Source organism: Ambystoma mexicanum, chromosome 5q (assembly GCF_040938575.1).
Source record: "Ambystoma mexicanum isolate Mex_15411 chromosome 5q, UKY_AmexF1_1, whole genome shotgun sequence".
NCBI lineage: Eukaryota > Metazoa > Chordata > Amphibia > Caudata > Ambystomatidae > Ambystoma > Ambystoma mexicanum.
In genome coordinates this window covers 72,353,929-72,366,945 of record NC_090933.1, presented here as the reverse complement: position 1 = coordinate 72,366,945, position 13,017 = coordinate 72,353,929, and the positions used below count along the sequence as shown (strand labels likewise).

Genomic DNA, 13,017 nt, shown 5'->3' with positions numbered 1-13,017 from the left:
AATCAAACCGGACGAAAACCGGCGACAACCGGCATCTCCAAACGGGCCAACGTGCTACCGACGTGTATTAGAGAGCCGGTGTTGCCGGGAACTGCAGTTCGCTGGAACTACTGAACTCACAGGCCACTAGGCGGTGAAAACAACTGCGGCTAGTGCAGCAGGTGGCGCAATAAACATCAGGTAAGCGTGGGATCAGTGATACCCACAAAGTCAAATCTAGAGGATCATAATATTGTATGCACAATTACTTTCAATTGCTTGTCCCACAGTGAGAGAATCACAATCCTTACTGCTTGGATTAGAAAAGAAAACGTATTACTGATCACACAATCACAACACACACTAGCAAAAAATAATATTACAAAGGTAGCGGGCGCCCCTCTCTCGCAAGAACAGACATGATAACCTGTGAGTAAAAGCAGTGGCTGCGAACTCTCAAGTGGTTAATAAGTTAATAACCACTGAACAGGTTATCAGGCCTTGTTCTGTCGAGAGAGGGGCGCCCGCTACCTTTGCAAACTAGCAAAAAATAACACTCAGCTAACAGCTACCCCTTTTACATAAATATTACTAGTTCCGTTAAGTGCTTTTTTCCTAATTGTAGCACAGGAAGAAAGGGTGTAGGGGCGATGAAGTGCCTTTTCGCTTTTGGGACTCAGTAATTAAAACCTCAGAGCAAAAGGGATATCATTTATGGCACAGAAAAGTAAAAATATTAAAAGAATGTTAGGGACATGATCTATCTTCGTGGTTTCAGTACAATGCATCAGATTGTACTGCCCTTGTACTAGGTTTCCACCGGGTGCTCACAAATAGCCAGAGTGTGTAGTCTTAACAGAGCAGGAGCAGGGCTTGCAGGGGTTCTAAAAATGGACTTGCCTTCGGGATTGTATGAGGTAAGTCAATGGCAGTCTGTATTTCATGCCAGAGACATCTGTTGGGAAGGTTATATCCCTCCCATTGTTCCCTGAAAAAGAGCCAAGTTAATACTTGGCTTGGAGTGGCCTGGCCACAGGAATTAGACACAGCATTCTCTCATAGTGTCTCTCTGCTCAAACATTGGTCGATTGAATGGAAAGAGTGTTAGCTGCAGCTGGCCCTCTTTCAATGAAATGGTCAGCAGAAATTGCCAGCACAGGTAATGAAGTAGCATGTATGTGCCCAGATGCAGGGGGCCCTGCAATGACTGAAGAGGGCAGGAAGGATGGCAAAGAGCACAGACATGGGTGTGTATTCATCCGGAAACACGATTTCACCCCCCCCCCTCTACCCCTCCATCCCTCTCTCCACACTCCGGGACCTAGGTTTTTTTGCTCAAGTAGGCAGCACTAAATCATAATCTATGGACAAAAATTAAAAAGCAGATTTCCTTTAAATAATTCATTTTTGTGTTAACATGAGACTCCTGGTGCTATCTGGCATTAGGAAGCACCAAAGCAAACCAAGCAGAGCATGGGCATTATTGTAGGAGGGGAAAGTAAGAGAACATGGGATTGCAGGTTAAAACAATAAAGGATAGCGTCAAAAGTAGCAAATGAACTTGAAAAGAAGGGTGTTGCTGCTGTATTCCCAGTCTGTTTACCCCTTGGCTCCAATCTACAATTAGGTCTTAAAAAGGCAAACTTACTTGTCTGTTCTCTCCCGTGACATTCCCTCAATCACTGAGCCACAGTCTTGCTCAAAGGGCCATTGTTTCTACCTAACAGACAGACATACTGCTTCGAGAGCAAGAACGTGTCTTCAATATCCGGGTGAACAGGCAACTTTGAAATGCTCACTTGACCCCATTGCATAAGATTTACATGTGTTGGATGAGGGTCAGCATGAGCCTTCTACTAAATGAAAGATATCCACCTACGTGCAATAAATTTAATAAAATAGTACTTAACATTTTTTTGGCGTCATTGATATATAGTTTGGTGAAACATTCTTTCAGGTTAAGCATGGGAATACAATGTATTTAATGAGATTCCTAATAAACTGAATTCTTATGATCAGTGACATGGTTCAGCTATTAAATGTTCTCGTTTAAAATATAGTGCCAACGAAAATCAAACGCCACAGAAGTGTTGAATCAAGTGGTTAAACACACTTGAATATGGTGTTAAAGAGTATGCTGTGTTACTAGCGTGTAAGGAAGAACAAATGTGAAGTATATAAAAAAAAGAAAAGCGCCACATAGTAAACTTCTTCAGTAGCCAAACCTTCTGCAAATGCTACAGTTGGAAGAAGTGTATTAGACAATGTCATCTCAAAGAAAATATTCAAAGGACCTTGGATAATATGAACATGGTATAGTTTACGTGAACCATTGTTCCGCCTACCTGGAGGTATAGCAGGATCTATGTTCATCTGTACTGGTGCTGGTAGGTCTGTAGACTTAGCAACAGAAGAGGAACCAACTTGGTTACTGGTGCCATCACCATTGTCCTTCACTTCCTGCTCCTCCTCATCAGTCTCGTCGTCATCATCATCATCACCATAGTCTGTTGCCAACAAACGTGGACCCTTCGAAGTGGGAACTATAGGAGCAGCTGCTCCTGGCTTTTCAAAGAAATCTGTGGGTAACCTAAAGCATGCAATCAAATGTTGGTAGTTAGTCGGGCTGACTGTTAAAAACATTTTTTCTAGACTGCAAATATAGGGTTCAGGAAGATCAATCCACACATAGGTTGCAAGGCTTCTCTCTCCATTACGCGCTTAAATGCCAGGAACTATGGCAGTAGGTGCTAGACAAATGCAAGATAACAGACATAGCAGAGCAGCGAAGGATATATTCCGAAGAGGCGAGCAGGGTGCAATGTAACAATGTACAATAAGGGACAATATATTACTAAACATGTTTTCTTTACATATATTAATGCAACAGAGAAAATTAATTTTATTACAGATAGATAACCTTTTAGGAAGTTGGAATATGGCTGGGCTGGAGAACAAGTTAGAGGAAGACTGGAATCATTTTTCTTTCAAAATATGGCATAGGTCTACAGAAAGGTGGGCATCAGAACTGGTAGATAAACAAGGGTTTGTTACATTGTGTATGTTTGTAATGTTTTTATAAAACCTCTATTTGATATGCTGGATGAGAAAGGTATTTTTTATACTAACTATGACACCAAGATTTTGTTTCAATTGTCGGGTGATCATGGGAAGGACACTGTGCTTAATGACATTTATACTGATACCCAAAGCTGGATGGCTCACAACTATCTTGCCCTGAACGATGATAAAACGGAGTTGCTGATTATTGGAACATCTAATTGTTTAAAAGAAATTGGGGAGTATCAGAGCTTTGGAATTGCAGGCATTATTTTGAGGCTCTCACCAAGGTCAACACCCTTGGGGCCTCCTCCATGTGGCCAGGGGTAAGCAGCCGCTACATGATCCTGCCCCTAGGGGCGGCTATATGAGGGAGAATCACATGGGAGGAGACAGCCTCTGGGGAGATGTCAAGGCTTCATCGGATGACAGATGGTATCCCCCATTTTTCCTTGTAAATAACCTTCCCATTACTGAAACCCTCATTACCTATTGGACTAGATGTATGACCTTTCCTATGAAGAGCAGGGAAAACCTTTTCCCCAGATCCATGGACCAACCTTCCAACTTGAGTCTGCCTTATCAAGCAACCAGAACTGGCTTGTCATTAAAAGCCTGTAAAAATGCCTATCTGAATAGCTTGAGTCAATTGACCACAATGGACTTCTTTTCCCAGATTTTGAGATAATAGGAAGAGGTATGGATTAATGTTGAGTAAAGGACTACAAACTCAGCCAGCACTCTATTGTTTTCTGGCATGCACCTGTGACCAGGGAATTTAAGCAGCCCAAGCAGAAAATGAGGGACAACTGCTGTGAGGGCTGGCAAGAGGGAGTCACACCTCCCTGTAAATCCACCCAGAAGCAGCAGGGACACTGGAGCGTATTTGCAAGCATGCAGAGTTAAACCGTTGTGAATAACCTAATTTAAAGAAAGGAAAAGAATGGACATATTGAAAAAAGGGGAATGAAGTTACAAACAAACCCTTTGCTAATGGGTGAATGCACAGTGTCAAAATATGAAAAACAGAGAGAGGATAATATATTAGAAGGATGCATTATCCAACACAATATATAAGCAACTACGGAAGCAGGCGAGGACCCTGAATGAACAAAGATCCTGGCAGGAGAGTACACCAGGCAGTCACAAATGTGTGGAAACCAAAAGCCCGGCAGGAGAGTATACCACGCAATTTCAAGTGTGTGAATTAGAAGTACAGGCAGGAAAATATATTTGCATTTGTATTTTTTGTATTTAATTTTGGTTAAACCAGCCCAAATGACCAGAAGACCTGGCAGGACAGTGTACCAGGCAGTCACAAGTGAGTGAAAACCAAAAGCCTGGGCAGGAAAGTATACCAGGCAAAGAGAAGGAGCAACATAACCTACCAGGAAGACATACTAGGCGTCCGGAAAGAAACCAAGAAACCAGACAGTTTGTGTGCACGTGTTGCAATTGGCTAAGAAGCATAAAGAACTGTTTGTTTATAATACCTCACAGAATAAAGAAGAATCCAGGGGAAGGGAACCACCCTCAGGAGCAAGGACCTTTATCCATTAAGAACATATGTTCTCCCTTTATGCACACTTTTCTAAACCACCCAAGTTTAAAGACATTTTCCTTTTCACCTTAGAGTTAAGTTAATAGTGTGAGGGTCAGAATAGAACTTTGGACACAGGACAGTTTTTGTTTGGACATTTTTACACAGACAAATCCTTAGTTTTCGTTAGTGTGAGAAACCTGAAGGTGTCTCACCCGCTAGTCCCAGCGGATCGGTCATCCAGGTGGCAAGGACACGGCCATCGCTTTTGGATCCAGTTCCTGAGGCTGGACCAGTTTGTGAGGATCACCCGGGTGAGGGGTCTTCGGGGAGTGGGACACTGGATGGTGCGACACGGTATCCCCTTCCCTGTAACACCATTACCCCATCCTACCAGGTAGGATACTTAGGAACTCAACTCCCCGCATCCCCTGTCACAACAGAAAAAGTTTCTCGCACATAGCTTGCTATGAGAGAAAACTGACTAACATCTGAGCCGTAAACCCGACATGTCCCAATACGATAGTCAGGCAGGGTCAGGCAATTACTGACCATCACACACACCTGACTTCCATTACATTTTCCCACACAGATAAAATGCAGAGCACGAGAGCACCCGCTGAGCGAGGCAAAGCACACGTAGAAGCAGCAGTTAAAAGATGTCAGTTTAATATGAGGCGAAAGACAGCAAAACAGAAGTGCCCTTGACCTTTTCGACGAAGAACCGTTACTTTCACAAAACCTCGAGAATAGCAAGTGCTAGACCAGGGAACCAGGCTGAAGAAACCTGCATTGTTTGTCGGAGATACCTGAGGCTCTCCTGAGTCGATAATCAAGGCAGTGCTGTAGTACTGTCCTTGTATCCTACAAGGAATCAGCACCAGTGAAATCAACATAGCCGGTGAGTTGCAGAGGCAGATACCAGACGGTCTGTGTTGAAGCCGGTTGCAAGCAGCAACATTGTATGGTGAACGCTGACGCAGTGTATGAAGCGCATGTGATAACCAACGCAAGTAACATTTACAAAAGATCTGTGACTGAACTTTGAAACCAAGATACGATAGACAGAGTGGTCCGGCACAGCGTGCATGCTTATTTGAAAGTCTCTAAGGTATCCAACTGAGGAGGCAAAAGTGAAAGAATGACAAAGGATTGTGAATCAAAGTGGGCCTGCAACGGGTGATGCAAAAATGTGTGCACAATCAAAAGTATTCGATGTTCATAGAGTAAAGTTGATGATAAAAGTAGATGAAGTTGGTCCGAGCCTGAACGAGGGAGATCAGCTGTGAGCTTTTGGATAAAGCAAGTTTGTGTTGAAATTGGTCCGAGCCTGGCAGAGGTAGACTGAACATTGTGTAGAAACGGATCTGAGCCCCGCAAACAGGGATCCTGGGTGAAACGTGAAGCACCCGAGAAATTGCATACAAGAAAATCCAACGAACATTGTGATAAAGAGGATCTGAGCCTGGCTGAGGGGTATCTGAGGTAAATAGCATATCACCTGAGAAATTGAGTATGTGAGACATCCTGGGAGCAAAATAACTTGTTTGTTTGTCGCATCAGGCCCTCTGAAAGAAGAGAGTTTGAAAGGTAAAGAGACTTGCTCACAGAAAGCCCTGATGCTGATATTTGAACTGCACCATTGTGCTACAGAAGCAAGAGACAGTGCTAAGCTCCAGTGCGTCGCCTTGTCCTGTGCTGAAAATCTGGGGAAGGGAGGCAAACAGCCTGAATATCCTGACACAATATTTCTTGAAAATGTTTTTACATAACATTGTTTCCCACACTACTTAAATTTCGAGGTAAGGATTGGCAATAGGTTTATTAGTAAAGGCCCTTTTATTTTGATAAGACACCACGAGGACTGCATTATTATTTGATGGTCGTAGCTTGCTCCCATCTTTAGATTTGGGATTAGATAGACGTTTTTCAAACCTTTTTTTTTTAAAGTGCAATAAACACTCTTGAACTGTGGTCACTTGTGTCTGTCGTACTGTTGATACCATGCCTTCCTTACAGCAGGGAAATTCCTCTTAGGACATGTTAGGCAGAAACCTGTGCAGTTCCCTTAGGGACCCTTGCAAAAGATTTAGGACTACAGGTGGTTGGCAGTAAACCCAATTAGTAGCAGTCTGTACCACCCAGCTTTACCTGGTAGCTGTGGCTGAGCAGTCAGACTTCTCTCAAGATGAGTTAGGCAGTATATAGAGTATACACAATAGATACAGTAGCACAAGCAAACACTGACCAGAGCTTTGGTGTAAAAGTATATAATTTATTTAAAGACACACTTGTAAATTACACTAGCACAAAGAGGTAAGTAAATTCAATACAAAGTCACTAATATATATATATATATATACCTAATTACTTATTAGACAAGTCTTAATGAGAAACACCACTTATTTTCAGACAGAGGTGAGTGCTTAACATAAGATGGCACTCTGATAAGTTATTAAAAAGGGAGGGGGATCAGAGCCCACCCAGGAATTAGGGGGATCAGCAGGGGGGAGGTGGAATTTAAACTTTCCTTGTTTGCAGATGATATTTTGGTCTACCTGGTGGACCCCTGCTCCTCACTCCCCCCCCTGCTGGACCTGATAACGGAATTTGGTCGCTTTTCGGGCCTGAAGATTAACGCCTCGAAATCGGTCCTGCTCCCCATGAGACCCCGAGACCCGGGGCTAGACCCCCTGAATAGACTCCATGGGATTGCAGTGGGGAAGGCTGAAATTCGATACCTGGGGGTTCTCCTTACACGGGATTTAACTAGACTGGCCACCGCGAACTATGACCCCATAATAGAAGGGATCACATCAGATTTAAGGAGGTGGGGAAGGATGATCCTCTCCTGGTATGGCAGGATGACGGCGGTTAAAATGAATGTACTGCCACGGCTCCTGTACCTCTTCACGGCACTCCCAACTGGCGTCCCGCAGCAGACTTTCAGGGTGTTACAGAACTCCACCAGGGACTTTATTTGGCAGGGGAAAACCCCGAGGACCCGGAGGACTACGCTGACGCTGCCCAGGGAGGAGGGAGGGTTCGGTCTGCCGGACTTCGGCCTGTACTTTCGGGCGGCCCAGCTGAGAGTGCTCCTGGAGCACATGAAGGAGGGAATGGGGACATACTGGTCGTATCTGGAGGACATGGACACCCATCCCCTGAAGGTGCGAGACCTCCTGTGGGCCCCGCGGAGAGCGATCCCGGGACACCTGAGGGCTCACCCGACCTTGGGAGTCCTGTGGGACATCTGGAAGGAGGGCCCTCAGACGGCGCATCTCACTACATGGCCATCCCCGATGTCTTCCCTCTGGGGGCACCCCCTTAACCTGGGTAGCAAAGGGTTCAGATTCTCACAAACCTGGTCGGATAAAGGTCTGGAATGGGCGGGCCAGCTGTTCAGGGAAGGCAAATTCTTGCCCTATGAAGAACTGAGAGACACACTCGGCCAGGGATCCCTATCCGTCTTTGAGTACCTCCGTTTGAAAGGTATATTGTGTGATCAGTCGTGGGGCACCAGTCTGAGTAGGCACCTAACCCCCTTCGAAAAGCTGATAGACACAGCGACCTCAAGGAAGGGGGCGGTTTCTAGCATATACAAAATCCTCAATACGTATGACCTCCAGGGAAGGAGATCCTTCCGCAAATTCTGGGAGGAGCTGGCAGGAGAGGAGATCTCAGAGGACTCCTGGTCGAGAATTTTCAAAATCGCCTTCCATGGGAACCTTTTCACGGCCGATATGGAACACAATTTCAAAGTCCTACAAGGGTGGCATAGGGACCCAGTGAAACTGTCGAAGATGTTCTCGGGGGTGTCCCCACTGTGTCCGAGGGGTTGTGGGCAGACGGGCTCCAGGAGCCATATGTGGTGGCACTGTCCAAAGGCTCAGGTGTACTGGGGGAAGGTGAGGGGCTGGATGGCGGAGGTAATAGAGGAACTCCCACCTCTCAACCCTCTGACGATGCTGTTGGGCCTCCCCCCAGAGGAAACGGAAGTTCACAGGTATCCGAGGATGTGGGAGACGATGTTGCGGGCGGGCAGGGTAGCCCTCGCACAAAAATGGAAAAGCCCGGAACCACCCTCCAAGGAAGAGTGGATGAAAAAGGTTAAAAACATGTTTATAATGGACAAACTGACTGCCATGGTGAACAACGATACTAGCACGTTCCTTACAAATTGGTATGGAATACAACAAACCTGGGGATGGGAGCTCCACTAATCCTTCCAACGAGAGATCTTGGCCCCAAAGGGGCACCCAGGAGGAGGTGGGCACTTCAGCAGTCGGGGAAGCCCAGTACCCGGGGCGAAATGGCTTCAGTCCGGACGGTATTAAGGGCATCAGCTACATCACACGCGGAGGGAGTTCCCACCGGGAGTCTCCCGACACAACAGACTGGGCTTGGCATTGGACAGGGGGGGTGGGTACATGTTGGGGTGGTGGGGGTGCGGGGTGGGGGGGACAAGGGGAGACTTTTCTTTTTTCTGTAAACCTGAATAATAAAAATTGAAGTTTAAAAAAAAAAAAAGGGAGGGGGAAAAGGCAGAGTTATGAAAGCACACACATTTCAATACTTTTCGAAGAACCACAGTGAGGCAGGTTAGGCAAAGTCTACTGGAGAGCAAGGAAGTTCAAATGCCAGGCCCACTCTTAGAGAGCAAGCAAAATGTGTCCAGGATCACACAGTGGGGTTATGCCCAAAGAGTCTTTGTAGAAAGTTCACAAAAGATTGAGATCAAGTCAGGAATAGTTAGTTAACAGGTTCCAGGCTAACCCAGGTTAGAAAGTCGAGGATTTACTGTCACCCCGAACGATCTGTCGTAAGGGAAGCCAGGCGGGACACAGTACCTGAAAGTGGGAAGAACGCTCCAGCGGGGGCAATTGTTCCTGGCAGCAGTTGCAAGTCGGTGTTTCGTCCAGAGGAAGAGGAGGTCTCGACGTGGAGGAAAGCTGAAGGTCGATACGCTGCCAGGGAAAAAACCAACTAGGGGACAGGAGGATTTAATCCACTCCTGGATAAAGCTCATACCACTAGTTGATGACATACATCCTAGAGACCCTCAGCATTTTGGTGATGACACCCTGACCTGTGCTCAATGGTGAAATCAAACCCTTGCAGGCAGATTGACCATCTCAATAGTTTTGGATTTTCCCCTTTCATTTGCATCAACCATCTCAAGGGTTGGTGGTCAGTCTGAATGACAAAAGTAGAACCATACAAGTATGGCCTAAACTTCTTCAGTGCCCACACAATAGCAAAACATTCTCTTTCGATAGTTGCCCACCTTGTCTCAGGATCCTTCAGCTTTCTGCTGATAAAGCAAATGGGGTGCTCCCTAACTTTCTCATCCAGTTGGCTAAGGACTGCACCTATACCTACATTAGAAGCATCTGTCTGCACAATGAAAGTTTGGTGGTAGTCAGGAGCTCTCAATATTGGTGCTTGGCAAAGAGCTTTCTTCAGGTTTTCAAAGGCCCGACTGCATTCCTCATTCCATTTGACCTTCTTAGGGAATTTTGGAGAGGAGATTACATTCAGTGGAGAAGCTATGGTCCCATAGTTCTCAATGAAATTCCTGTAATACCCAGTGAGGCCTAGGAAGGCTCTCACCTGGGTTTGAGTAGTAGGTGTAGTCCAATTTTGCACAGCCTCAATCTTACTGAGCAAAGGCCTCATTTCTCCACCTCCTACCTCATGCCCAAGGTAGACCACCTTACTCTGACCAATTTGGCATTTACTTGCCTTTATGGTCAGGTTGGCCTGTCCAAGAGCCTGCAAAACATGTCCTAAGTGGTTAACATGCTCTTCCCAGGATTGGCTGAATACTGCAATGTCATCCAAGTATGCCATGCAGAAATCCTCCATCCCAGCCAGAACCTGATTTACCATCCTTTAAAATGTTGCAGGTGCATTTTTCAATCCAAAAGGCATAACCTTAATTGGTATAAGCCAACTGGGGTAGAAAATGCAGTCTTCTCCTTGGCATGGTCTGTTAGGGCTATTTGCCAATAGCCTGACATAAGGTCAAATGTGCTGAGGAACTTGGCTGAAACAAGTCTATCCACCAACTCATCGTTCCTTGGCAAAGGGTGGGCATCAGTCTTGGTGACTGCATTAAGAGCTCTATAGTCCACACAGAATCTCAAATCTTTGGATCCTGCCTTTGGTACTAACACAACTGGGCTAGACCATGGGCTAGTAGAGGGCTCTATTACCCCAAGAGCAAGCATATTCTTGACCTTCCCTTTGATGTGGGTCCTTCTATTTTCTGACATTCTATATCCTCTGCTTTTGACTGGCAGACAGTCACCAGTGAGTATATCATGCTGTCCAAGGGGTCAAGCTTGGTGAAAGTGAGAACAGAGAGGCAAACTGATTTAACATGGCTTTGCACTCTTCTTGTTGCTCAGGTGTCAAGATTTGAAGAGAGATTTACTCCTTCAATCTTTTCGTCTAAGGGTAAGCCTCTGAGGAGATCAGGGAGAGCTTCACTCTTCTTCCTCTTCTGTTGAAGCTAGGAGCAAGGCTCCTACTTCAGGCCTGGAGACATACGCCTTTAGTCGGTTGGTGTGGAAGACACTGGGAGCCTCCTTGGGAACGCCCAAGTCCACCAGATAGTTTACCTCTCCAAGTTTACCCACAACCTTGAAGGGTCCCATCCATTTATCTTGCAAGGCCCTCTGCCTTGTTGGGATCATAACTAGAACAAGCTGGTCTTGAGTGAACTCAACCATGTTAGCCTTTCGGTCATGCCAATGTTTGACCAAAGCTTGTCCAGGTTATCACTTGCTTCTGCCATCATTTCTGACATTCTCCTCCGGCGACCTATCACATAGTCAGTCACTCTGACTGGCTTGGGGGAAGGAGCACTCTCCAACCCCTCCTTAATCAGGCCCAATGGACCTCTGACTGGATGGCCATAAAGAAGTTCAAAGGGAGAATAACCTACTCCCTCCTGAGGGACTTCTCTATAAGCAAAGAGAAGGCATGGCAATAGAAGGTCCCACTTCCTTTAAAGAGGATCCTCTAAAGCACCTATCATGCTATTCATGGTTCCGTTGAACCTTTCTACCAACCCATTTGTCTGAGGGTGGTAGGCGGTAGAGAACTTGTAAGTAACTCCATAGGTATTCCACATGGCTTTCATGTAGTGGGACATAAGATGTGACCCCCTGTCAGATTACTTCCTTAGGAAACCCAAACCTGGTAAAAATACCAAGTAGGGCCTTAGCACAGCCTGAGCTGTAACAGTCCTCATTGGAATTGCCTCAGGGTACCTAGTAGCATGGTCTGCTACAACAAGGATAAACCTGTTGCCTGAGGAGGTTGGGGGATCAAGGGGACCAACAAGGTCAATCCCTACCCTCTCAAATGGGACTCCCACAACTGGGAGAGGCACTAAAGGTGCCACATTCTTGGACCCAACCTTACCAGAAGTCTGGCAGGTATGGCAGCTCTTGCAAAACCTATCTACCTCAGCCCCCATCTTTGGCCAATAAAAGTAGAGTGAGAGCCTTTCCTTGGTCTTCTTGAAACTCAAGTGACCAGCCAAAGGAATCTCGTGGGCCAGTTGCAAGAACTGTTGTCAGTTTTCTTGAGGTACTACAAGCCGCTTGTAGTCTCCAGGTGCAGACTCAGTTGGTTCACTGTAGAAGAGGCTATCTTCCCAGTGCAACCTATACTTCCCATGCTCTTGCCCATCAGCTTGAGAAGCTGCCTGTTGGCGAAGACCTTCCAGAGTTGGACATTCTCTCTGTCCCTTACTGAAGCCTGCCATGTTGGGTCCACCTTCTGCCAGTAAAGACTGCAGCTCAGGATGGTCAACAGGATCCAGATCCCCAATGAGTTCTTGGCCTTCCACTAGCTCTTCTTAAGAGTCTAGTTCCACCATACAGGGCTGTACCTCCCTCTCAGCCTCAGCTGGAGGTGGAGTTACAGGTGTAACTTTGGACAACTTAGGGGAAGTCCTTGTTGGAAGCACTGGAGTGCTTGCTGTTGGCTGTTTCTTGGAAGTCTTGGGCTTCCCCTTTGCTTCTTTTTGCTCAGAGATAGCAAGTTGTAACTCCAGTGGAGTAGGAGTGATATCTTTCTTCATCATCTCCTTGGGAGTACCTCTCATGGTTCTCTCCCTTGCAGGTCTGGTGAGCTCCTGTAACCTTTTACTAGGAGGTCTGGGGGTATGTGACACTACTCCAAGAGTTTTCAGGTCATTACCCAACCGAACCCTTCCTGGTACCTCACTTTGTATGCTGACAGGTATCTTTACAGTCATGTCATTACACTGAATGAGAACTGGTAATTGGGGAAGCATCTGCACATGTCCTCCAGCTAACTTGGTGAGGCGTTTGGGTGCCTTACAACATCCTCAGCCTGAAAAAGATTTATCCACCGCAGTTATGCTGGCTCCAGTGTCCCTAATGGCAGGAGTCTCCTGA

General features: G+C 46.1%; 1 protein-coding gene across 1 annotated transcript in view; it reads right to left on the bottom strand.

Moving 5' to 3' along the window:
- ZNF830 (zinc finger protein 830) overlaps positions 1-13,017 on the bottom strand; it is a 612,967-nt gene that overhangs the window by 327,774 nt on the left and 272,176 nt on the right. Inside the window, exon 5 of the mRNA XM_069620545.1 lies at positions 2,325-2,569. Within this exon, the coding sequence (XP_069476646.1) occupies positions 2,325-2,569 (245 nt within the window). The remainder of the gene's footprint in view (positions 1-2,324; positions 2,570-13,017) is intronic.